The sequence below is a fragment of the Ixodes scapularis genome, unplaced genomic scaffold (genome assembly GCF_016920785.2).
Source record: "Ixodes scapularis isolate PalLabHiFi unplaced genomic scaffold, ASM1692078v2 PGA_scaffold3__209_contigs__length_174095766, whole genome shotgun sequence".
Taxonomy (NCBI): domain Eukaryota; kingdom Metazoa; phylum Arthropoda; class Arachnida; order Ixodida; family Ixodidae; genus Ixodes; species Ixodes scapularis.
Genome location: NW_024609868.1, coordinates 151,657,225 through 151,684,965, shown reverse-complemented (window position 1 = coordinate 151,684,965; position 27,741 = coordinate 151,657,225). Strand labels below are relative to the sequence as shown.

At 47.0% G+C, this 27,741-nt stretch overlaps 1 protein-coding gene across 1 annotated transcript in view; it reads right to left on the bottom strand.

The window, feature by feature from the left end:
- LOC8033890 (mitochondrial-processing peptidase subunit alpha) overlaps positions 1 to 27,741 on the bottom strand; it is a 74,343-nt gene that overhangs the window by 24,649 nt on the left and 21,953 nt on the right. The window contains exon 8 of the mRNA XM_029990418.4: positions 7,229 to 7,337. Coding sequence (XP_029846278.2) covers positions 7,229 to 7,337 — 109 coding nt within the window. The remainder of the gene's footprint in view (positions 1 to 7,228; positions 7,338 to 27,741) is intronic.

Genomic DNA, 27,741 nt, shown 5'->3' with positions numbered 1-27,741 from the left:
ATCTTTCCCAAAGCAAATGACGTAGTATCTTGTACTAAGGCTTTTTAATGCAAAATCACTCATTACCCAAAATCTTCAGAATTGAGCAGAGCTCCTATGAGACTGCTTCTTTTAACCTCTGACACTGCTTCCTAAAATGTATAATGATGTTTAGTCCGAGCTGTTTCACACATGTCCTTCTCTTAACTGCTGGCACAGTCGTTTTCCTTGTTCCTGATGTTGATTGGCGGTATTGATCGATCATTTTTCCCACCCCTACAAAATCTCCACTAGACTAGACTGCATTTCACTTATAATGATACCACATATAACTATGTTCCGCTAATAATGATCAGTTTCTAGAGTTTCTAGACTAGAAACAATCAGTTTTTAGTCCAGATACAATGATAGTCAGCTATAACAATTAAATTTTCGGGTTTTCTCATTATCTTTACAAGTGGATTACACTGTACAGTAGTATCAATAAATAAATAAGCAATACTTTGAAAACAGGTTAGTCTGCAGTACACAGTACAAAGCGTGGATGCACCTCGTGATGCATCTCGTTGCAAGTTCCCGTAATGCAGAGTAAAATACCGAGCGTGTGCTTGTGTTGAAACAAGCGCCCGCCCTCTACTTTCGAAACATTTGAAATAAAAGCCAAGGACGCATCACGAGCTCACCCCGGCAAACCAAGGTGTTCCTCTACGTCAGCTGTTTTTCATTTATTTATTTATTTCAGCACCCTCGGAGCTCGAAGACATTACAAGCGAAGGGGGGGGGGGGGGGGGCAAAGAAAAAGACGAGACATTTACAATTTTTTGTACGCCGAATTAGAGCGCAGCTCTTCAGGAGGAGGGGAGGGTATGCCCCTCTTCCTTCCCCGCTAAATTTAGCGGGGAAATGTTCATGCTAAATTTAGCAGGAAAATTTTACCGTCGTGACATCACGTGCGACGTCACACGTGACATCACGAGGGTAAATTTAGCGGAAATATTTTTGCGCCAAATTTAGCGGAAAATTTTCCCGCTAAATTTAGCGGGAATATTGGCAATGCTAGATGCGTGACATCATACGTCACATGTTTCCTAAAATGACGTCACGTCACGAGGGTAACCCTTGTGGAATAACCCTAGTAACCCTCACTAGGGTAGCCCTCGTGACGTCACACGTGATGTCATTATGGGAAATGTCCCATAATGCAACGCGCAGTTACTGCGAAGGTGACGCCGACGACTGGGACGCTGCTCAAGCCGGAAACGGGTGCCTAAGAGCTGCGCTCTAAAAAATTAAACAAGATGGCGTCAACACTATGACAAAAAATGCAGTAAAAAAATAAAACACCGAGGTGTATGTTAACAAACACGGTCGGTCGTGGCAGCTACAACGAATCGACTGATGATATTGACACTATAGACGAGGGAAAATGGTTTCGTTCGAACGAAGTTCGTGGCATAAAAGGGTCCTTGGGGGCAGGGGTTCAACAGCGGTGAAGTCCGACCCCGAACTGACAGTTAATGCGAAGGGAAACGTACGGAGAAGGAAGAAAGAGCTTGTTTTTTAGAATAGGGTTGGTGTAATAAATTTAATGAAAAGGACACAGACAACATGTTTTCAGATGCAACGAAAGAAAGGGAAGCGGTAGGTAAGCTTTTATAGACAAGACACTGGGTCTACGCCGACCACTTTGCACCGAAAAGGCGGCGCAAAGCGGTGAAGCCCGATATGAGAGTGTCGGCGAAAAGCACGGGTGGGTTGCTTCGGCGGGTGCTCCAGCAGCGCGAGTGTTAGTGTGGCAAGACCTGTTCCAAGGGTCTGCACCCTCTCCAAAAGTCCGTGTTAAGGTGAAACTAGGCCCGAAAGCATAATCTGCGACGACGTTAAAGGGCAACTCCGCTTAATTTCAAAAAATTTGAGATAGTGGCCGATTTTGCATTTTGAAGCACTCAGAAACAATCCCCAATCCTTTGTTTCGCAAAAAATAAAATATTTTTCGTGTAATTTTACTCTAGCTATGATCACAAACCAAAACCGAAACGGTGGCAAAGCCGGACAACATTGTATATTCGGCATCACTAAGCATGTACACCCACGTGATATACAAGGGGAAGAAGGAGCTCCCCTCTTATCAGGATCCTCCTTTGTGCCTCCTGGATTAGCACAGGCGTGGCTATTCTCCTCCCAGAAGATCATAGAAGATTAACCTGTCACTCAAAATTCTTACAAAAGCAGCTTCCCTCTCCTCCTTTTATACGGTGTTCAAAAGTATGCGCACTGAACACACAAGCCGCGCTCAACGAGGCGATGGGCCTATCAGTAGTATCAATAGTCGAGCGCCGGGCCGGCCGAGCACGTCACTCACGTCTTTCACGGCGCTGGCGCCACCCGTGCTCTCCCCGGGAAAGAAAAAAAAAATTGAAAAAAAAAAAAGAAGCTGTACATGCTTGATGACGTCACGGACGTGCCGGGAGAAGGAATTTGGAGGAAGCGGAAATGCAGCCGGGCAGTGTTGTCTGGTCCGCACGCCTCATCCAAAACCAGCGGATTCGTGCTTGTCAAACTTTGACAGCGATTTTAATGGACTTCTAGGCGGAATTCCGTCGTAATATTTGCCATGGGGGTTTTGTAGATGATAACGAAGAGAACTGTATAGTTTTGCACTACTGGAAAAGAAGCGGAGTTGCCCTTTAAAGGACACATGCAAAGGAAAAAAACATTTTTTTTAAACGGCTTAGATGGAAAAAGGACGCCATAAAACGATTTTACAACGAAGAAAAACATTTTTTAGAGCTATATTTACGGCGCAAAACGAATTTGTAGTTGGCGCCCGCGGGCACCGCGGAAAAGTGGTCTGTATTTATCACGTGATTGGTCTTTATTTATCACGTGGTGCTTGTGCTCTTTCGGAAGCTTCCTATGGCCTCTAAAAGTAACTTATTCATCTTTGTTTGAAGTATAACAAAAAACCAAGACGAATAAGTAACTTTTAGAGCCCAAAGGTAACTCCTGAAAAAGCGCAAGCAGACGTGATAGACCTGTGCGCCGGTCAGACGACGGCGGCGGCGCCCCGAAGCAGACGAACTTGTGCGGCGGCAGCGACGGCGGCGTGGAGAAACGCGTTGAAGCGGCGTTCGCACAACGCTCAGCGTGCGGCGGCGACGCAACGCGGCGGCGCGCGGGCCTACCACGTGACCAGCGGCGGCTCCCGCGAGCGCAAACTACAAATTCGTATAGCGCCGTAAATATAGCTCTAAAAATTTTGTTTCTTCGGTGTAAAATCGTTTTACGACATCCTTTTTCCATCTAAGCTGTCAAAAAAAATTTTTTTTTTCCTTTGCATGTGTCCTTTAAGGGGACATGTGGGTTCTTGAGCCATTTTTTTTATTTATGCTAGGATCTTCATCATATTCGCCATGTAAGCATGGTTTTTCTTGCTGGTTTCAAATATGTAATTAGATTTCAGATAGCTCTAGTGGAACTTGAATTATAACAAATTTGTCAAATGTAATTAGGCCCTTTGTTACTGGTCATTAGTGCAAAAGTTTTCATAAAGTTTCAGAAATTTTTATAGAAATGTGTTCACCAAGGTGTGCTTTGTGCGGTGATGCTATTTTAGACCAACATTAGTGGTGACATATGTATAAAAACATGTATGTTCAGAAGCTGCAAAATGGGCCTGCTATTAATTTCGAGGAATAATTAATTGTGTTCATTACATAACATATAATAAATGGAAAATAGCATCACCGCACAGCTCTATCCATCCCGAATCAAATGATACCAAAATTGTTTTGACCGCCCAAGGCAAACCTGAGAAAAAGCCCGTAAGGTGGTGGTTATATTCAAGAAAACACAAACAGAGATACAGGCACCCGAAGTTCACAAACACCTTATGAGATCTCAGAGCAGTCCAGGGCTGTAGTCCTGGTCTTTGTCCTTTGTGTGCCTCTTGGCCAGTCTCCTCACAGTCTTCTCACTCTCCGAGTGGACTTTGTTGGCCCTGTGAAGCCGGTGTTGGTCCTTCTCGTGACTCCTGCGGGCAAGGCAATGTCCAGGAGCGAAGCCGAGACACTCTGTGACAATCCTGTTCGTCTTCATCACACCTTGATTGTACCGGGAAACTGCCTCTGCCACTGCCCTCCGCACGCTGGACAGGGAAGCATGCTGAGTCTTCGGTGAAAGGCTCCAAATCACAGAGTGTAAAGACTCGCTTGCATTCTGAGTCTTTCCGTCACTGCAGCGCTGCAGTAAGGATTCGTCGCTCAGCCGGGCAAATATTGGCTCCAAGGCCACATGGACGTCAGTCGGCAGGCTGTTCCTGTGCGCAGGTGGCTTTTTGCCCTCGGAGAGGGCGCGGTTGAAGCCACACCAGGACTCTGCACCCTGTGGGCACAGGCTGTGGTCAGGTGCAGAACCTGTCGAGGTCATGTGCAGAAGCGTAGCCTGCACTGCCCTCTTCATTCCTGGCACGTCGTGTTTGTGACCTCTGAGGGCATAGCCATAATAGTTGGTTATTTTTTTCATTTTGTCTTGTGTTAGCCGACCTCTTCCTCCAAGGGGATTACCTTGGGCCTTCTTTTTCTCCACAAGAGTGCGCAGAGCTGTCCCCATCCTTTTTTGTACATGATTTAGGCAGTCTTTCTTCTGCACGGTCACATAGCCATAGACTTCCTCCTCCGTCAGGGCACGAAAGGTACGGCTGTCACCGTCTGACAGGATGGTCGTGTACCTCAGCTCATGCTTGGCGAGGGACCGACGAAACATGGCTAGGGCTTCTTCAACTTCCATCCGGCCTGCCTTACAGCCGCTGTTCTTCTGGCACTTGTGCCTCTCTTGCCACTCCTCAAAGTTCTCCTTGTCAGGCTTTGGCCCCACCGTGCACCCCAAGCAAAAGTTCGATACCACCTCGTGGTCTATCACGAGGCCGGTGTAGAGTTCAATTATGCATCCCACACCGATGTGCGAGTCATGGCCCCGAGTTTTCCAGGTCCTGTCGAAGATAACATCAATGTTACCTGGAGGGTTCAGGAAGTCTCTGTAAAGACTCCTGATTACTGCAGCACTTTCATTTTCACTGGCTGCAGCAGCTGCCTCAGTAGCTTGCAACATTTTGTCCATATGGCCATTGAAAGTTTTGTGATGGAGGCCCCGGTGAGGACACATTCATGCACGCCCAAAAGTCGGTGAGGGCATCCGACCTCTTCCCGATGCTTTGCGTTGCCTGCATCGCCCTAATGTTCACCTCGAAAGTAGTGATCTTGTTGGCGCCGGCCACCCTTGGCGATGAAAAGCGCTGCTCACGCACCTCGCACGTTGAGCAAACCAGTACCAGTCTGTGCGCCAAGCCGTAGTCGGACCCGTGTTTCTCAAGGGTCACAGTGTTTGCACCACACTCCTTACAGTTCGTACGCGAAAAAAAAGCGTTCAGTACTTGCATGCTCACAATGATGAACTCCGTTCCGCCGTCAATTTCAGTTCTCTCCGAATCGACGTTGAGCAGGTCGAACTTTCGCTGACTCGAAGACTGTGACGCCAAATGGCGTTTTTTTTCTTCAGCTTCTTTCAAAGCTTTGGACTCCTCTTCCGCAGTGTAGTAAGTAGTGTCAATCCGGTTTCCATCGACGCCCGACGTACTTGGCGTAGCTTCGAGATCGGCTGTGACGGAGTTGGTGTCAACGGGGTCATCGACGGGGTCATCCCCACGCAGCTCCGACGAATGCAGCGCACTGTCGATCGGCTCCTTCACTCCCTTGTTCCAAGCACGTTTGCGCCTCTTGCCGTACGCTTGACGGGTCCGCAACTTCAAGCGATGATCTCCGCGCATGCTGCTTGCGAGGCTCTCAAACAAAGCACAGCTCCTAGCAGCAACCACGTTTCGCGACGTGGAGTGTGACAGAAATGCGGAAAGAAAGTTCGCAGAAAACGTGTACACTAGTGTGTGAACAAGCAGCGACAGAAAAACTTACTCAGACGAGAAAGACATCTACAAAAACAAAGCTAGACGATCTTGAAGGACGCTCCGATAGCAGAAAAACGAAACCATGCGGAGACACAAGAGCAGACGACAGAGCTTGCGACGGAGGCCGGCGCGTGCGAGTGGAAAGCGCCGGGAGAAAGAAACGGAGGGAGAGTAGCCAATAGCCGCGACGCATTCCCAGGAGCGCGCGCTTCAGCCAATGAGCGGCTCGAGATCGTGCCGCGGGAAAACGGCGACAGCATCGGCTGCACTGCGCTGACGTCATCTTGAGTGGCGGAAAAAGAAAGGGCGCGAAACAAGCTTTCAAATGATATCATAATGGCGGCGATTCGTGGAGCAGTTTCAGAATCGCGATTGTGCGAAGTGCAGCCTCATTTCGACGCTCGTGCATCGCTCCGGAGTAGCGCGGCTCATGATAAAGTCGTTTTTATCGTGCTTTGAGATAGTTTTCGGTATAGATCTTCTGCATAGAGGTAGTTTAAAGTATGAAGGCTTCAAAAAACCAATTTTCTCAAAAACGTTTTTTGCGATTTTTTACTGTTTTAAAACCCGCGTCCCCCCTTAAGTTTGCACAGTTAAATACTATCGGTAAACCGCACTATAAGAGAGCAACCTTCTCGCGTGTGTCTTTACCCGATGGCATCACGTTTAAAACTGTTTTAATGGCAGCATTTTAGTATTTCATTAAACAGGTCATAATTTGCACTCATAGTGTTTGTTGTTTGCGACCCGCTGCAACACTCTGGGGCCCCGAGGGTATTTCCAATAAATAAACAAGCGGTGGACGCGCCAACATTAAAATTAGACGGCGAGTCGAAATTGCCTATTTAGAACTCGGCGTGAACAGAACGAAAACAGTTCTTTATCAAATGAACCAAATGTGAACATTTCAACAAATCGCTGAAAAAACAACAACGGCAAAACCTCGAGAATATATTCTCAGGCGATATGTTTTCATCAATGAACTTTAGTCCCGTTCGCCTTCAGATTACGACTGTTTGAGTTGTTTTTTTTTCTCTATCTACAGTATTTATAGAGCTGAACATTTTGCAGAAATGTAGTTTGTTGTACCCGGACATCAGAAAAGGCTTTTTGCAACTGATTTCTTTGAACTTTAGGCCATCCCTCTGTAATCAAGTCCCACCTTCAGTAATTCAAAGTGCTTCATGGTTCCAGTGTGACTAAAAATACTTAGAGTTGACTGTACTGCCCCCCCCCCCCCCCTCCTTCTCTTGCCCTCCCCTCCCGGAAAAGGGGAGAGGGGGGACCCACCTTTACGATACCTCCTGTGTACTGTGCTATGGAGTTGTCAGGCTCCATTTTATCGTCGAGGATGAGCTCAGGGTTCTCCTGCCAGAGGGGTGCCTTCTCCACAAAGTGCCTGCAACGCAATGGACGAAATGAAACAAAAGACACACCTTTCGCTACAAACCCAACTGAATTGTAAATGGTACAGTAAAACCTCGTTATAACAAAATGGGATATAACTAGGGTTCCGCGTTTCCGGTTTTTATTTTTTCAAAATTCGGCGTACTTTTTTCGGTGTTTATTTTGAAATTCAATTTTTGTTTTTTTTCGGTGTATATTTATTTCCCAAAAAGTGTACCGGTTTTTTTCGGTGAATATGAAAAAAACACCATCAAACACCGGATTAGATGATCCTTGCAGCTGTGATATTTGTGATCACTCAGAGGATAACGGCACATATACATGGGTGGTCTTCGCTGCAACTTCCGTCAGGAGACACCTCAAAATCGCGGAATTCGCGGGCATAATCTTCAGCGCGCTTCTTTTTCCTTCCCATACTGACGACGTGACCGCCTGAGGTGATAACCGTACAAAACCCAACCGAATGACAATTTTTTTTGAGAGAGAGAGGGTGTTAAGAAAGGTATCAACGGCTTCCCTAATGTCCTCTGAAGTGCACGAAGCGAAAAACCTTACACTAGCCCGCATCCAAACTTTTTTTTTTTTTTTTGGACCAGGAACTTGACAGATTTAGCGCGATCACAGAAAGGACACAGATGTCCCGCAAAGGCCAATCTAAGACCTCTTTTGTTGTATGTTGAACCTTGGAAGAGGGCATTCACGAAGACGTCACACAATGTCGAACCTTGCAAAGCCCTCTCTCTTTCTCCCCTCCCGCCCCCACCAAACTTGACGCTGCCCTCAACAAACTGGCCTTTTTCGGTTAAAACCGAATTTTAGGAAACGGATTAAACATATTTTTATCGTTTTTTATGAGTTTAAACTGAAAACGCCGAACCTTCAAACTGACCTTTTCCGGTTAAAACCGAATTTCCGAAAATGGATTCGGCGTACTTTTATCGGTTTTTATCGGTTTAAACCGAAAACTCCGAATTCTAGATATAACAAACTAATGGATATAACAAAGCAATCATAATTCCCCTTGCTTGCTAATAGTGGGAAGAAATGGACAGTGGCTATAACAAACTAATGGTTATAATGAAATAATTACGACCGCTCCTTCAACTTTGTTATAACGAGGTTTTACTGTATTTCCAAATTGAAGTTCTGACTACTCGCCCACCTCTAGAGTGAGCCCATGATCTACACCGGGGATATTCAAACCTTCCGATGTCAAGGATAGGCATGTGTGAACAGTAGTGATGGGATGAATCACCAGAGATTCGGATTCGGACAGATTCGGAAATTTCCGAACTTCCCACGACGAATATTCGGCAGATTCGGAGATTCGTCCCTGATTGCAGACAGCAGCGTGAAACTTGTCGTAACCCTCGCGGATGCAGCCAGTTGTGTTTTTTTTTTATTTACTGTTACTGCATATAACCAGAGTTCGTCTTGTTTATTTCAACGTATGGCATGTACTGTACTGTCATTCTAAACCCTGGCCTGTTTTTAAACAGGGCCTGTTTAAAAACAGGTGTGGTTGCCTAAGCAATACACGGTCTCGGTTTCTGTGCGGTTTCGCGGTGATCGGTAAAATGTAGCGAAATGCAGTGTATTACCGTATTTACTCGCAGAATGAACACACTTTTTATCCCAAAACTCAACGCAAAGTTGGGGGGGGGGGGGGGGGCGTTCATTATGCAAAATAAAATTTTTGTTTCCGTATTTACTCGCATAATGAACGGACCTTTTATCCTGAAAAATCAAAGTAACTTCTTATCTCTTTGCGTAATAACCAAACTAAGCTGTGCAAAAAAAACAAAAAAACTCCTCTTTGTTTTCTTTTTTTTCTTAGTTCCTTGGGGGTTTTTTTGTCGCCTTTCGCAAGCTGTTTTGTTTGCTTATAGCCTCGTCCCACTAGAGCGACAAACACCGGTTTTTGTCCGATGACACCACAAAGTTCCGTGACGCCAATGCTGTCCCACTGCAACGACCGACACCCGCGACAATTGCCGACAAGCGCCGATCAACGATCGACAACGGACGAGTTCTTGTCTGGCGTTGGACTTGAAGCGCAGCAAGCAGTCCCACTGAGGAACATCTCTCGGAGACAAACTTATCCTCCTCACCCGTTTATGCCTTTTGTGGCCTCCCTTCCCACCCTTCTACCCTTCCTCCCAGAACGAGAAGCCCTTGGCAACCACTCCTCGTTCGGGGCCCCGCAGTTCCGGTCCCTCGATTGCACGTAGTGGTCGTGGGCGCGGCTTGCTGGCTGGCGCCGGGCGGTCGTGTTGCGAAAGGGAATTTGCTGTGGCTGGTTTTGCTTGCGAAAACTTGGTGCGCGAGGTGGTGCTTCAATACGCCGAAGTCTACGCCCCTGCATCAGGATGGATACACCCAAGTGCGAGGACTGACCAAAGTAAGACCGCTCACCACGAAGTAGGACACAATGAACCACGGCAAGCCATTCCGGCAGACGAGGGACTTGTCATCACGTTCTGTGATAACCGGGATGCCGTATGGTCCACCAAAGAGCGCCTGCCCTCGATCATTCGAATATGAAGTTATAAACATCCTCAAAATCAGCGTGAAACTCCGTGGCGCTCACGTAAAATGCCTCGAACGACAAAAAAAAAAAAAGGAACGATTCGGGTATTTCTAGTTTGGAAAAAGTTTGGTGTCCATTGTCACGACTGTTTATGGAAACTCGCCAACGACAAATGAAGAGAAGCGGAAGCTTTAATCAAGAAATAAAGTAATCGTCTCCACTTTCACAGTGTTTGTCGGCGCGTTTTATGCCCAAAGAGCAAAACACGAAAACCGCGTCGCCAGACTCTGTTTGTCTGTGTATTTTGAAGTGTTTTGTTGACAACTCCAGTCCCACTAGGAAACAAGTTTCCTTGCCCCCATGTTCTGCATCATGTCCGCCAGGTGGGACTGCGGACTCGCCAAACAGGCTGTCTGTCGATGTCGTCTGTCGCTGGTTGTCGTGTGTCGCTGTCGTTTGTTGCTGTCTGTCGCTGGTTGTCGTGTGTCGCTGTCGTTTGTTGCTGTCTGTCGCTCTATTGGGAGGCGGCTATTAGGCGTTGCTTAGGCGAGGGCTCTCCGCTTATCTTTATCTCCCCAGGTAGCACGCCAGAGGAATGCCCAACTTGGGCAAAGGTCTGGCAAACATAAGGGCCCAACTTTGGCGCAGTTAGGTTTTTGCACCATGGCATTCATCAGTGCCAAAGTACGGTGCCTAACTATAGCCATAGTTGGGCGATCCTATGGCATGCCAAAGTTCGGCTCTTCTCCGGTACGCCAGAGGAGTGCCAAAGTTGGTGCCATACTTGAGCCATAACTGCCATAGTAAATCCTAATCTGGGAATTCGGGGCATGCCAAGGTTTGGCATTTCTCTGGTCTGCCAGAGGAGCGCCAAAGTTGGTGCCATACTTCAGCCATAACTGCCAGAGCAACGCCTAATTTCGGTATTTGGGACGTGCCAAGGTTTGGCGTTTCTCTGGTCCGCCAGAGGAGCGCCAAAGTTGGTGCCATACTTCAGCCATAGCTGCCAGAGCAACGCCTAATTTCGGCATTTGGGACGTGCCAAAGTTTGGCTTTTCTCGGGTCCGCCACAGGATTGCCGAAGTAGTGCAATACTAGATCTATAACTGCCACAGCAATTCCCAATTTGGGTATTTTGGACATGCCAAAGTTTGGCATTGCTCTGGTCCGCCAGAGGAGTGCTAAAGTTGGTGCCAGATTTGAGCCATAACTGCCATAATAAAACCTAAACTGGGAATTCGGGGCATTCCAAGGTTTGGCGTTTCTCTGGTCTGCCAGAGGAGCGCCAAAGTTGGTGCCATACTTCAGCCATAACTGCCAGAGCAACGCCTAATTTCGGTATTTGGGACGTGCCAAGGTTTGGCGTTTCTCTGGTCCGCCAGAGGAGCGCCAAAGTTGGTGCCATACTTCAGCCATAGCTGCCAGAGCAACGCCTCATTTCGGTATTTGGGACGTGCTAAGGTTTGGCGTTTCTCTGGTCCGCCAGAGGAGCGCCAAAGTTGATGCAATAATTCAGCCATAACTGCCAGAGCAACGCCTAATTTGGGTATTTCGGACACGCCAAAATTTGGCGTTTCTCTGATACGCCACAGGAGTGCCGAAGTGTGCCATACTTGAGCCATAACTACCAAAGCAACGCCTAATTTCGGTATTTCAGCCTCGCCGAGTTTGGCTTTTCTCTGGTCCGCCACAGTTGTGCCAAAGTAAGTGCCAGACTTGAGCCATAACTGCCGCAGTAAATCTTAATTTGTCGATTCGGGGCATGCCGAAGTTTGGCTCTTCTGGCTACCCACTGAAGTGCCAAATAAGTGCCAAAAGTGGCAAAGAAAGCCGAGAGGCCAGCCCAAGTTTCGAATATCTCTGGTGTGTCACAGAAGTGCTCTTTTACGCGTCCCAGAAGAGAAATAAAATAAATAAGCGTTGGAAGCACGATAGTAAGATGTCATCACCTCCGTTCCCAAGCAGCACGGCAATACTTTGCAGTATCGTGCCAGTGCCGGCCGAAAGTCAGTTCCAATATCGCTCAACTGTCCAGTTTTGCACCACCGTTTGATACCCGGCAGGTATTGCCGTACAGCTGTTTCGCCCCGGCCTAGCGTTCGCGTAATATTGTGCGAAAACTCTACGATGCGTCTGCTTCGTATTGGCCGAACGTCGTGCAAGTATGTGTACGTTGCATGTCATTTGTTGCATATCCAATCACTTATACGGACAAACAAATTTTTTCGATCGCTCCCAGAAGTTTATTACACAACTATCATTACACACAGTGTATTCTCAACATATTTACAAAGGTCACACTTCTCTGTAAAACGAAAAGCAAATTATAAAATACAATTAACACTGTCCTCATGCCAAGCAAAACTCATCACACGTAAAACCGCGGAGAATGAAAGGAAAGCAGGACGACTATCAGAATCATGCTTGCAGTGTACTTACTAATAAAAGAGCGATATCATGTAATCCTTGATAGATGCATAATCCAACTCAGGCACCCCACAAACACATTCGAGGAAGAAGGTTGAGCACATTCAACTGACGTCTCGTCGTCGGCGAAGAGCAGTTTTTGTCGAAGCGTGTCCAACAAACACATCACAAGTATTCCACGAACTCCGGTGCAAAAAAATGACTGTTACCGAAAAATTGGCATGGACGTATTCCGACCGTTTACGACGAAAAAACACGGCCGCGTCTGCAACGCACGAAAGCAACAGAACACTGAAGAGTCCAGTTCGAAAACCGGACCTACGTGGCCTGCTTATTTCTATAACTAGGCAAACGGCGAAAACGACAGCCCCAGAGATCCCATCAGCGTGACAGAAAAAGTCACGTGACAAATTTTCGTCCAAACGTTTTTGTCCTACGCGTCCTATGTAGAGAGGTCACGCTGAGTCACGCGTTTCGCTTCATCCTTTTGATTTGCTTAAAGCGGCTGTCGCGCTCGCTGACAGCCACACGAAGACGCAAAAACAGGTGGGGAGGATTTGCAAAAGGCGAGGTCGAAGGCGTATCAACAACGGATAAAAGAAAGGCCGCTTCTGCCGGTGACCTTGTCGCCTTGCCTAGTCTGTCAGCGTTCGGCTTCCATTAAAGGGGTCATGAAACGCTTTTCCAACTTTTTCCCAAATACTTTATTTGTTTGTATGTAAAGTATTTGTTTTTCCTGTTTCGCTTTCCTCCTCAACTCATAAATCGCGCATTACACCAAACAGTTAAAGAAAACGAAAAGGGGGAGTCCCCTCTTGCTCGCACTCTCGTTTGTGTAATCCTGGACACATCCATTCTCCCCCTTGAAGATTAGCCCGTCGCTCAAAATTCAGACAAAAGTCGCTTTCCCCACCCCGTTCATTCCGAAGCTGACAGTGCTGTTGAAGCTACGTGCTCGTTGGGCCAGCCACACTTGCCACGTGAGCGTGGCAAATGTGGCTGCAGAGAATGAAGTCAGGTGATGAAAGGGAGGCGGCTGATTGGTCCGGCGAGCGCGTAGCTTCCACCACAATGTCAGCTTAGGGGTGAAGGGAATAAGTGAGGTCCGGTTGCGTGGGACGTCAGTTTGGACCCGATAACGCGCTTTTGGGACCGCGGTTGTGTCACAGTGAAAAGGCAGAGAGGTTGCGAAGGGGACGAGGTACGAAATAGTCCGCTTTGTTTTCAAATTTTCGCACTGAAAGTCAGGCTTTTGACTTTCTACCTTTTTCTTTTGGTCCACTGAACGATGTGCTATTAGTAAAATCCCAATCTAAAATGATTTATCCCAACCCAAAAATCGTTTCATGGGCCCTTTAAGGGCCTCAGAAAGATAATCTCCTTTCTTGAGAGCGAAATGGACGGGGTGGTTATGTTTTCCGGGCTTGTCGCCATCCGATAGGCCTCAATTATTTCTCTCCCCATTTGCTCGCAGTGGCCTCCCATGGCTGTCGTGCCGGTGAAATTAGGAGCGCAAAACTACTCCACAAGCCGGGCGAAGACGTGATAAATGTAATAACAAAAACGGCTTGACATAACAAAAATAACAATTTAATTAAACGTTTCCCCTCCCATGCGGGAGGTATCTTCAGTAGAGCGCAGAGCGAGTGAGAGTCGCACAAAAAAGTTCGGTTATTTAGGCATAAAGTTTGTGTACACGTCCGACAGGGGGCCACGGTTCTTGTTTACCAGCGATGAATCACTTCCGCGTTTGTCGTTCTGGATGAACCAAGATTCCAGCAGCTTCCTCGGTTCCCACCTTTTATCCCCCTCCAAGGTCGATGCCTTGTCAATGTCAAATTGGTGTCCTGACGTCCATGCGTGGTCGGCGAGTTCGGACATGAAGCGGGTGGCGGTCCCGTGCGTGTTCTTTTAGTCTTGTTTTTCTTTTTCGTCCCGTCGCTCCAATGTAGGAAGCGTCACATTCCTTGCACTGTACCTGGTAAATCACGACCCTTTCTGCCTCTGGCGGGGTCGGATCTTTTGGCTTGGAGATAACATTGGCGATTGTTCCGTAGGGTTTGTATACAGTTCATACCCCCAACGGCCTAAGGCCGCATCCCAATGCCTCCGAAACCCTTAACGTAACGTGTTCGTTCGGCTCGATCCAGGCTCCGATGCGACATTTGTTTGTTGGTCAACAAGAACGCATTGCTCTTAATGAGTTGAAGTCAGACAGCTCCATCATGATTTTAAAGGCCGACAAAGGAAAGAGAACCGTAGTGCTTGATAGGGATGACTACATGAAGAAGATGTATGAAGTTATAAACGACAGTCACTATTTCGTCAGGCTATCAAGAGATCCCGCTGCTAAGTCCGAAAGAGAGTTAGTTGACCACCTTCGAGAGCTGAAAAATAAAGGACGCATCAGTGACGACCTGTCGTCTCTTCTCCTTTGACGCCGCGACACCCAAGATGTATGGACTCCCCAAAATTCACAAACCGGGTTGCCCCCTACGCCCGATTGTATCTTTTATTAGTTCATCCACTTACAGCCTTTCCAAATATCTGGTTATGATTCTGAGCCCTCTTACAAGAAAAAATTAGTTTAGCGTCCGGAATTCCCATGACTTTGTTGAACTTATACGCGCTCAGACCCTGCTCCCGCACGAGGCTATGGTATCCTTTGATGTGATTTCATTATTTACGAATGTCTCCAACGCCCTGGCGGTTGATGTCGCCCGTGACCGGTTGTTGGCAGACCAGTCGTTGTCCACTCGCACAACCCTCCTTGTTGAAGACGGTATACTCCTTTTGCGTTTTTGTCTCAACCAGTGTAATCTTAGTTTTAATGGGGACATATATCATCAGGTCAGCGGATGCCCTATGGGGAGTTCAGTTTCCGTAACCGTCTCGAATCTCGTCATCGAATATGTTGAGGAAAGGTAATGTCTGGCATTGATTTCCCCGTGAAGTTCTACCGTCGTTATGTCGATGACACTTTTGTAATGGTTAACAGAGAGAACGTAACTGATTTTCACCGCAATTTGAATAGTGTCCACCCCTCAATTCAGTTCACCTGCGAACATGAAACCGATAGTACCTTGCCGTGTTTAGATGTACGTGTCCATAGAACTAGTGAACCTTTTTTTAAGATGGAGACATCCGTATATCGTAAACCATGTGACAGACAAAACTTTCTTGACTACCACTCTCATCACCCTACTGAACACAAAAGCTCAGTTGTAAGATCGTTACTTCATCGTTTAGAAACTGTCCCATCTAAGTCAACACTTAGCATTCAAGGACTTAGCCATGTGCGGGAGGCTTTGAAAAAACGTAACTACCCCTACTGGTTTGTCAATCGCGTTAAGAAACAAATGTCCCGTCGGCGCCCGGATCGAGCCGAACGAACACGTGACGTCGTGTGCATCTCGGAGGAATTGGGACGCGCCCTTAGGCCGTTGGGGGTACGAAAGAACAATTGTCAATGTTATCTCCATGCCAAAAGACCCGACCCCGCCAGAGGTGTGATCTACCAGGTGCACTGCAAGGAATGGGATGCTTCCTACATTGGAGAGACGGGACGAAAAAGAATAACAAGACTAAAAGAACACGCACTGGATGTCGCCAATTCCACGAACGCCACCCGCTTCAAGTCCGAACTCGTCGACCACGCATGGACGTGAGGACACCAATTTTACTTTGGCAAGGCATCGACCTTGGCGAGAGATATAAGGTGGGGACCGAGGAAGCTGCTGGAATCTTGGTTCATCCAGAATGACAAATGCGGAAGTGATTCATCGCTGGTAAACAAGAACCGTGGCCCCCTGCCGGACGTGTACACAAACTTTATGCCTAAATAGCCGAACTTTTTTGTGCGACTCTCACTCGCTCTGTGCTCTACTGAAGATGCCTCCCGCATTGGAGGCGCAACGTTTAATTAAATTGTTATTTTTGTTATGTCAAGCCGTTTTTGTTATTACATAAATTAGGAGCGCAACCGGGACATTTTCTCCCGTGAATGACGATCGGGTGCTTGGACTCCGAGGCAGCTCTTTCGGCGTCCATTTGATGTTCTCGGAGTCGGTCGTTGAGGCATCGCCCGTTTGCCCGATGTACCTGGTCCCGCAGGACAGGGGGATCGCGTACACTTCCTTCGCTTCCTCTCCTTCCGCAAGATTTCTCTTCCCACGGAGCGGGCGGGTTTTGAGGTTGAAGCCGAAAATAAAGTTCGCTCTTTCCACTTTTTTTTGCGTTTCCTCCTCTCCTGCCCTCCTTTCCTCCCTTCACCGACCTCCCCCGAGGGGCCAACACGGAGAATGGATTAGGAGACGCCTCCGTTAATCCGGCATAACCCGCCGTAGAGGGGGCGTGCTGCTTGACTAAAAATTATCTCGCTGCACAAAAAAAAGAAAAAAAAAAAAATAAATAAATAAATAAAATAAAAAATAAAAAACGTCGCGGGCAGCGATTTAATGCGCTTTGCCGGATGCGTAATGCTTCGTCCGCCTTGAACAAGCTGGTATGCATTGGACTAACATTTTTCGAAGCGCGGCAGGTTTAGTGTAGGTCCTATCATAATGGTCCTGCAAGACTTCCCTGCCCGCCACAAGCTAGCCAATAATTCAAGGACATTACGACGGCAGCGTATTCAAACAGTGTAAAATAAAATGTATATAATATTTATAAGAACACCATCGTCTTCACTGCTTGGCTTTCAAATTTTTAGCGCCGCAAATAATCGTAATCAAAATATTTTTTTATAATTGAAGACCCCTCGTCGTGCATCGAACCCAAAATTACGCTTACGTGAAACATGATTCGGCGCGGCAGCAACTCGAGTCACCGTAATTTTTTTTTTTTTTTTTTTTAACGTGGATTTTGCTTTTTAATCTAACTGAGGTACCACTGGCAGAACACGAATCCCATACTTGGAAGGATCTGAAAACTCATATAGCTGGTTGAGTGAATGCAATACTATCGCATTCGTTGAAGCTCTATTTGTTGATTCGAACTTCAACAAATCACACGCACCCATTCTCCCTATTTCTGTTTACCCAGTCATAGTCGTTCCCTCACGATGCAATACGAGTACAAGTAACGGCAGTTTATGCAATGTTGACGATACACAGCCGTGATCGCACGGTTTTTAGAAGCGCTATAGAACGAGCACAAGCGTCGAATTTCGGTACTATGATTGATTTCTGTCTTCCCGCCGTGACACCACACGAGAAAAGCGATTTCGTTCTGTCTGTGAAACTAGGAACAAAGAAATCAAGATATAATCACGTAATAAAACAACGCGAAATGGATCTCTGCAGCCAATACCCAACCGTTCGCGAGGTGACTGGGCAAAAGCATATATTACCTCCGTGCCTTTACCCTCTGCGCACCGCCAGAGAGAGTCATACAAACTCCTTTGCGCTATTATCAACACGATTGCGTTTGCAAGCCGGTAGTTTGACTCGGCTGGGATTCGTCCCTTCTGACTTTCATAGCTCTCTATGAAACCAGAAAGGTAGATACTTTTATCCATTGGGTTGGTTTGCCCGGGGCCTCCAGTTATTTACGGCCAAAATCACACTAGAGGCGCTTCAGCAATGTTCACTCTGGTCGACACACGTGCTCCTTAAGAATGCCTGTCGTCAACTCTTTCCCAAAAGATACTTGAAGAGCCAATCTTAGAGACCGACGGATAACGAGGACTTAGACCTCAAAGAAATTATAACAGAAATTTGGCGTCGTCATTCCCGAACTGGTTGCCGGACGAAATCCAGGGTTGGTAATAGTAACATAAGATACGTACGGCAGAATTCCCTGCCATAAATAAAATGATTTGGCTAACGCCAATGTAACGCGAAATAGGTGCAAAGAGTTTTGCGATAGGAAGCGTAAACCGAAAAAAAGGAAAAAAAAGAAAGAAAGAAAGAAAGAAAGAAAGACTGAAGAAAAGGAGAAATTAGAAAAAAAATCTCTGGTGACTTGGCCTAAAAAAAATTCTGTTCATGTGATTTTTCTTGCCACGTGACCAAACAAAAAAAAAAAACGAAAAAAAATAACACGAGAAAAAAAAAAAAACCCCTGCCCGGTTTCGAAGCTAGGCCCTCTTGATCGTGAAACTAGCGCGCTATCCGTTGCGCCAGCATAACTTTTTTTTTTCTTTCTTTATTGCAAGTTGCGCCAACTTAACTCTGCCTGTAATGCTCACGCATTCCCACATCATAGGCGAAAGCTTAGGTGCCTTCGCAGTTTTTCATGCATGTGTTATTTTTATTTGTGGCAAGGGTTCACGTCCAGAATGCTTTCAGAGTTTTCGACCAAAACGAGTTTTCTTCATCCGAGTCACCTTCTAGAACCAGTAGACCGCACTGGGTCGTCCGGCTAATCAACCAGCTATTTTCAAATTCTCTGGCGTGCCCGTCCTCGGATTCGAGGTCGCTGTTTGACAAGCTTAACTTTCTTCCACCTGGTAGCCGGAACCTCCACGGCCAGCTTTGTTCCGTCCCCACTCCCTCTCGAGAGGATGGCTCGCCCCGAGGCTAATCCCATTCTCTAAACCTCTTTCCATCCAACGGTTGACCTTTCCCTCCCCGTCCCCCAGCTTCGGGAGAGAAGGTTCTTCTCTGCAGAACGTCCCGTTTGTACAGCGGCTTTAAATTTCAGAGATTGTCCTGTCTTTATCGTCCCTTTTGTGTCTCCACTTTTTAATGTTTAAAAAGTATCAACACGCTAAAATAGTACAATTTCCGGGATTTCATTTTCATCCCCCAAGTGTGATGCGGGAACCGCGCGATAGAGCCACGGTCGTTTCCGCACTTTGTTATCGCTAGGATTTGACAGTGCTCAATCACAATGCAAGACACGCACAGAGCCACGCTAGCTTTTGCAATGCGCCGCATAAAGGGGTGTTCAAACAGGACACGACTCCGACAAATCGTGAAAATTGAAGCGGGCTTGAAGCGGGCGTGTCCGCTTCAATTTTCACGATTTGTAGGAGTCGTGCGTTTTGTAGTGTCCTGTTTGGACACCCCTTAATAATGATATATCTTGTTGAGACGTGCGCACATCCGTCTTGCGCAGTGTTAGCTCAATGGCAGCACTTTCTGTAAAGGCGGATTCACACCGAGGATAGCAGTCGCGCGATCCAGCTAAATCGCATCGCAAAAAAAAAGAAAAAAAAAAGTAATTAGTTGGTCAATTTGGCGTGCGCGATGAGCGAGTCCAATGCCTTCGTTGGCGAGTCGCGTCTCAAAAACTCTCGCTCCGAACGCCGTTGGTTGGCTCGGCCTCTCCGCGACTAGAGTGCATCGCAAAACGTCGGGTCAGCAAGCGACTGCTCAAAACCCGTCACGTTTTGCCCGCGATGGTCGCTTTTGCGATGAAAGTTATGGCGCGACTAGATCGCATCGCCGGTGTGAACGCGCCATAATGTCGAACCAGTCTCACGGCGTGTCCCGATATTGGCTTGTGTACCTACGCGCGAGTAAAACATCTGGCACAATTTGCGTTTGCAAAGCCTGCTCCAGGCGCGTCAAAACATTCAGCCAACCTTTGGACTGCAGAAATCAAGAGACAACCAAAATAAAATAAAGTTGCCAGCCGAATAAAACTTGATCTCTATTTAATTAAGATGAAGACCACCCGCGTACATCAAATACCTCATCAGCCGAACTCCAAGGCAGTAAGCCTAGTTCTGGCACTTGTTTGGCACCTTTGGCCCGTCGCTGCCAGATCACAGCCAAACTATCGGGAAGCGAAGCCTAACTTGGGCACTCGCTTGGCGACTTGGGCCCAAAGATGCCAGATCTCAACCGAACTACAAGGTAGTAAGCCTAACTCTGGCACATTTGTGGCGATTTTGGCCCGAATGTGCTAGGTGACAGCCGAACTGTCAAAAAGTGAAGCCTAACTTTGGCATTAGTTTGGCGATTTTGGCCCGAAAATGCCAAAGCTCTGCCGAACTATAAGGTAGTAAGCCTAACTCTGGCACATCTGTGGCGATTTTGGCCCGAATGTGCCTGGTGACAGCCGAACTGTCAAAAAGTGAAGCCTAACTTTGGCATTAGTTTGGCGATTTTGGCCCAAAAATGCCAAAGCTCTGCCGAACTACAAGGTAGTAAGCCTAACTCTGGCACATCTGTGGCGATTTTGGCCCGAATGTGCCAGGTGATAGCCGAACTATCAAAAAGTGAAGCCTAACTTTGGCCTTAGTTTGGCGATTTTGGCCCAAAAATGCCAAAGATCTGCCGAACTAACGGGCAGTAACCTTAAATTTGGCATTTGTTAGGCGATTTAGGCCCGAAGATGCCAGATAATAACCGAACTACCCGGCAGCGAAGCCTAAGTTTGGCACTTGTTTGGCGAATTAGGGCCAAGATACCCAGACTGTTGCCAAAGGAGGTCAGGTTTGGCACTACTTTGGCTTCTTCGGGCTTTTTAATGCCCTAAACTGCCAGACGCAAGCCAAGTTTTGGCCCAGAACTCGGTGCTGCCTGGGTCCTTGCGCGTGCGCAACGCACGACCCCCCCCCCGTAACCAAACTGCGCTGTGCAAAAAAAAAAAAGAAGAAAAAAAAGCTCCTCTTTTTCTTTTGTTTTTTTTTCTCAGTTCTGTGGGTTGTTTTTCTTTTCTTCTTTTTGCCGCCTTTCGCAAGCTGTTTCGTTTGCTTAGAGGACTTCTCCGCTCCTCTTTCTTACCTCCTTGTGCGCGGCGCGAACCCCTGTAACTAAACTGCGCTGTGCAAAAAAAAAAGCAAAAAAGCTCCTCTTTGTTTTTGTTTTCTTTTAGTGCCGTGGTTGTTGTTTTTTGTTTTTTTTGCCACCTTTCGCAAGCTAATTTGTTCGCTTAGAGCGCTTCTCCGCTTCTCTTTCTTACCTCCTTGCGCGCGGCTGCGCGCGAACACAAAATCCAGACTGCGCTGTGCAAAAAAAAAAAAAAAAAAAAAAGCTCCTCTCCATGTTTTTTTTCTTGCTTCCGTTGCATCTTTGCGAATTTTTTTAACGCCTTTTGCAAGGCGTTTTGTTCGCCCACGCTGCCCATGCATTTGCGACCTCACTGCACCGGGATAAAAAAGTGCGTTCATTTCGCGCGCGTGGGGGGAGGGGGTTAAAATTTTGACCTCCGAGTTGGGGGTGCGTTTATTACGCGAGTGAAAAAAAAAGTGGAAATTTTGAGAGCCGACTTGGGGGGTGCGTTCATTACGCGAATGCGTTCATTGTCCGGGTAAATATGGTATACATAATGTGGTACAACGGTGCAACGCACAATGAATATATTCAGGCAAGGAAATGATTTGTCTACTTCTCTAGAGCTGCGTATGTCTGTACTTGTAAGGCGCGAGAGCGAGATGAATGTTGTTCGTCACAACTTCGACCGCGTACCGTCACCGGTGGCGAAGAAAAACATTGCTAATTCGCACTGTTGTTTATCCGTTCTCGGCAGCAAGTCGGCCTTGAAACGTTACTGTAACTAAAGCAGATGTCATTAACCAGAAACATACAAATGCGGTACAGAAGACTGTAATAGTACGGCACAAGGAGTATCAGGTTGTTTCCCGTGTTCTGATAACAATACCTCAGTGGACACACGTTTAAGATAATCGAATTGGACATACTCACTTGTGTAATGTGTGCGACTATGACCGTAATTATGGGCACGAAAAGTGTCAGTACCGAACAGCACGTACGGCATCATCTCTTGCGGTGATGAAAACATGCGCTTGTATTTCCACGTGCACCAACTATGCCGATTTTGGTCGTACTATACCGGAACTGGAACCAATTTTCCCGCGATGTCTGGCTACCGTTCTCGACAAACATCCAAAATAATATTAACAAAGCGGAACATTTTATTTATTACTATGATATAATATTCCAACATTATTTTGTGCACTTTGGATAATTTAGTGAATTTAATATCACGAAAAGTTGAAACACTCATCAACGTGGTCTGGCAACCATGGCAACGCTCCGAATCTTTCCGAACTTTTCCGAATCGCTTGAGATTCGGCTACGTTTCCAAATCTTTCCGAATCTCGATTCGGATAAAAATTTGTCCCATCACTAGTGAATAGTGGACTTTCAGCTCTTAAAGAATTCGAAGAGGATAGTGGTTTTGGCTGAGTATTGTCGAATAGAATATTGAATAGCTTCTCCAAGCTTTTCACTACTGCACCATGCCTAAATGAAAGCCACCTTGACTCGTAAAGGTTGTTCTCAAGCTTCCACTTGTCTATATCTAAGCTAATTTTAAGCTAGCTATATTTTTTTTTAACTGTGACCTCAAAAAGTCCATTGCCTACGGGAATGGCAAAGTAAATGATGCATTTGACATCAAATTAAACCTACAGAGATGCCCGGAAACACCTAATCAAGAGGATTTATAAAACTTCTTGTTATGTGCAAATATTCTTCATTAAATCTAGAATATTCGAAAATAAAACACAATCACGAATAATGAACGTAGGTTGTCAGGACAGCTCTTCCCAAAGTGTACTCCGTATAATAACCACAGTTTAATTTTCAAAATTTTACTGTACTGTAGAGATCAACGTCCAGAAAGTTTCCATTTCTTTTCACACACTCACCTGCGTGCGTGCGCCATTTCACTTTGAAAGTGGGCATTTCTTTTAAAAATGTGACTACAACATTTATGGTTTTCAAAGTATTGACCGCGGCGGGCTAGCCACGTTGACTGTGCTTCTTACTGGGCACCGGTGAACAGTGCACCGGTGCTCGGTAAAAAGCGCGCTCAACGGAGCTAACCCACCACAGTCAACACTTCGAAAAATATGATTATCGGAGTTTGTCTCGAACTGAATATGAAATAGCGCATTATTCGGAACTACTATTTAAAAATTTGAACAACAACACTATACTCTGTTCACCCCCAAGCTGAGACTGCGGTGAAAGCTACATCCTTGTTGGACCAGTTATACGCCTCTCTTTTGTCACATCGTCATGCTCCCGCCCAAAATTATGCGCAGAAAGCCGGGTCAGGTGATAAGAGATTGAGGCGACTGATTGGTACGGTGGGCACATAGGTCCCACTGCAGTCTCAGCTTAGGGTTGAACGGGGTATAGTCAAAGAACCCCTCTAGTCTCGGCATTAATGCAGCAAAGCATTTTCTTTTTAGCTATGTGTATTAGGCTTTTTTGTATGGGCCTCTGGCCTTTGTAATATACCCCAAATCTCCAGGGTTAAATAAATGATACATCATATATCATGCAAACCTCGTAAAAACTTTCAGCCTTTCCATTCTGGTGAAAAAGGAAGACCAGCAAAGCTGTACTATGGTGGGACGACCTCAAGGACAATGCCTAGAGGATGACATCTAGGACGACCTCAAGGACGACGTCTAGGATAACCTCAAGGACGACTTCTAGGACGACCTCAAGAACGACTTCTAGGACGACCTCGAGGACAATGCCTAAGATGACCTCAGGGACGACGTCTAGAACGACCTCAGGGACGTCTTGGACGACTTCAAGGACGTCTAGGACGATCTGAAGGACGACTTCTAGGACGACCTCGAGAACGTCGAGGACGACCTCAAAAGATGACCTCGAGGACGACGTCGAGGACAACCTCAAGGATGACTTCTAGGACGACCTCGAGGACGACACCTGTCGTCGAGAACGATTTCTAGGACGACGCCTAGAGAAATTCAGCCTTTCCACTGTGGTGAAAACCAAAGTGGAAAAGCAGGAAAGGTTGTCGCCACCTATGAGCAACGGCAGCAACCGGCAAGCCGGTTGTCTGGTTGCTGCCTTCGCTCATAGGTGACTGTAGCTGACTAGAGTTTTGTGACGACATTTATTTGGTTTCAGGCACGAAACTGGGGAAACTAGCCCTTAACAGCTCCGCTGTAAAAAAGGCTCGAGGTACACCAAAGCACTTCTTACGAGTTGTGAATGCGAAAGCATGAATGTCGTTCTTGCGAGCGTTCTCATGAAGTGGCCGCGCTGTGCTCGGAGTATGCTCGTGCGGGCTCTCGCTGGGAGGCCTCGCCAGCCAAACGCTTCCTCTTCCCAGCGCGCTCTGGCAGGGCTTTATATGGCGCGGGCATATAGCGCCATGGGGTGGCTCCCCTTGAAACTGACGTGCCCCGGTTAATGGGAGCCTTGTTCCTTGCAACTATGTGCGCGCCAGCCAATGGGAGCCCTATCCATGAGATTTCGGCTTCAGTTGGAGAGGGGAATTTATTTGCCGTTTGGCTCGGCTCTTTGCGTGACTTCAAAGCTGGGATGCCTCAGGTCGCGGCTTCACTTCGCTCCATTGGGAGGGGAATTTATCTGCCGTTTGATGCAGCAGCTGATGACATCAGCTTGCTCCATGGGACAGTCAAGGCTTTCGCATTAATAATGCACATACAGTAATCCCTTGATATAACAAAGTCAACGGGACAGAAAAAAAAAAAATTGATATAAGCCGCAATTAGATAAAACCAATACAGTCGCCGACCAATTATTCGGACTTCGCTGGGACCGAAAAAACGTCCGAATAATAGAGCAGTCCGAAAAATCAGCAGATTGAAAAACTTGCCTTTATTACTTCCAAGTGGGCTTAAAAAAGCCGTAAATAGTGCCTTGGTTCAGGTTACGCCTGCGTGCCTTGTTTTAGGTTACGCCTCCGTTTCCGTTCGACAGCTTTCTGTTAGCTTGAGAATCGCTGCTTTCTTTTCGAGCGTTATGGTCGAGTAGCAGAAGAACAAATCGGGCCATGACGTCCAAGCCAGCGTTGTCCGAACGAGATCAGAGGCGCAAATCCACGAGCGCAAAATGGCAACTGGCGACGCGAAGGAACGAAAAACAAAGCAAAATGATAATGATGATGATGATGGGCAGCTGAATGGGAAAAGAAGCAAAAAAAGGGCTAGCATAGCGTCACCTAGCGGTAGGACTCAGGAGTGCTCAAGTAGCGCTGCCAAACCAAGCCAATCCATTGGCAGCCAACATAGAATTCAAAATGGCCGCTTCTCGATGGTGTTTTCCGCTGATCGCTCGCGACGATTTTGTCCGAATAATCGAACTTTCGGACTTCAAGCTGTCCGAAACATTGGTCGTGAATATACACTATTTCTATGGGTTAAGTCCAATTCCGCCTTTAGGTCCGAAATATAGAACAAGTCCGAATTATCGGAGTCCGAAAAAACGGTTGCCGACTGTAGATAAAAAAAAAACAGCGGCAGCAGTCTGGAAGGTGGACGGGAACAATGCGGAAGGCTCTGACCGTATATTTAATCAAACAAAACTCGGTTGTAAACATGTCACGGTAGCTTTACCGAGTAAAAAAATAAGTAAGTGGAGTTTACAGATACTTTTATCCAGAGCATCAGTTCTCGAACCGCTCCATTCATCACAACAACGCTGTCACAGCCACGTACCCGCAGTCACCGGCGTTTCCCAAGGTGCCTCTTTGACGTCGCTTGGTGATTACCCTGACCGCATGCAAGGTCTACGATAGCAGCATCCGTGGCAGGAGCAACGGGAACATCCGCATCGACAAGCACGAAGAATCAAAGTTATCCTCGGTGGCTTTGCCAACATGTTTTCCCAAACTCTTGTAGAGATCGTTCCACCTATAGGAATCGTGCGCCAGCTTCAAGCATGCTTGCGAGAGAAAATTTGACATGCGCAAAACGGTTGGCGATTGTTTATCTTCGGGTAACGGCTGTACTTTCTCTTGCAAGAGAAACTTCTCGAACCCGTCCAGTATGCCTTGGTTTCTTGTTCTGCAAAATGGTGGGAAGTGTCGAGCAGGCGATACCGGAATGTTGAACTCTTCGGCGATTTCAGACCTTGGGCTGGCCACTTTTCTGAACTCCGCAGATCTAAGCGACTTTCGGTAAACAGATGCGTCGCACATACTGGATGGGTTCAAAACGTTTCCCCAGGCACGCGCTTGGAGACTCCCAAAAGGATGATCTCCTTTGGGTTCCAGTGCTCCCTTGACCTGATTCCGACAGGAGTCGGGCAGCAACAGCCGCGGGCGCCGTGAGTAGCATCGGAACGTGGATGCTGCTTCCTGGCCGCATCGGCATCAGAAGCACCGCTCTGCTGTTCTGCACGCCGTGCCCTCCGTCACCCGTTTGCTCCGTTTTCTCGTCTGCCATTTTCCCAGTTTGCAGCTTTCCTCGGTGGAGAAGGGGGAGGAAACGTAGAAGGTCTCTGTGCGTCTCCGTGTAGGCTCGCGTGCTTTCGGTACCTCAGCCGTCGTAATAAACATGGTTGGCTCCCGATACACTTCGAATAATCCGGTTCAAAATGCATGCCTTCCGTTCGGGACCCCATGAAACACCTCACGTCGTGTCGTGTCGTGATGTGAAATGTCATGACGCCATCGAAGGCGCCACGAAAATCCATCGAAGCTTCACAGACATCCACCAGGTGTTTTGGCTATCGTTTATTTCAGTTTAAAATGTTTTTTATGCGTTTTCCTACGAAGTACTGGTGTTCGGGAAGTCTTACTTTAACCCGCTTCATGTTGAGGCGAAGAAATGAGCTCCAAATTTTGGTTTCCGTACCCCTTTAGGAGGAAAGCTCATTTCCAAAGTCGGACAGTGCATGCGTGCGCCGGATGTATTTAAAGGGGCCCTGCAACAGCTTTTTTAGTGGTTTTTAATTTGCACCAAACCTGAGCGCACTGAACGTAGTAACTTAATGAAACCTTCCTTCTCTCGAATTTCGCTTTATTTTAAAAGTTACATGCAAATTAAAATTACAAAAACAAGCAAAAAATAACCTCTTTCATGACGTCCTTGGTTGTGGCTTGGTGGCCGTGAACTAGAGGAGGGGTAGTGAGCTCATCGAGCGCTCACGGCTGCCGCACTCAGTGTCGACGGCTCAAGAGGGCGCTGCTAAAGCATGTGCTAGATTGGCTGTATGAAGCGCCGCGGCCAGGGCAACTCACATTGCATTTGCTGCGCGATTAAACACTAATTCGGCATTACACTTCATTGGCCACAAACGACAGCAAACACGGGGTAAAGATCAATTCAGAATAAGAGCCACTTCGCGCTGCCATACCGCCAAATGGCCAAATCGCAAGCCAAACCGCTCGCCGAAGGCCTTCAAAACGCTCGGAACCGGTTGGATCCTCGAGCCCGTATGCGACTGCAGAGCCGTCGTGTACATCCGGGACCTTTCTACGCTCGCTACTCATCGGTGCATGATCCCACTACTCGTTTCTAGTATTCGCCGCCTTTTCCACCGCTTGGTGGTGGGTACGTCAACGGGTCATTTTTTGTTTCCATACTTTATAAACTGCATTTGTTTTGTTTTTCTGATCTAAAATACTGAACAATAACAACTTTCATAAATAATTGAAACAAATTCGCGCCACTTATATTTTGTACTTCGACTTAAAAAAGCTTTTAGCGGCTCTGACCAGTAGTAAGCCCAGTACCAACGATGTCACATATCGCGCGCTTTCAGCACCGCGGGTCGCCCCCGTCGGT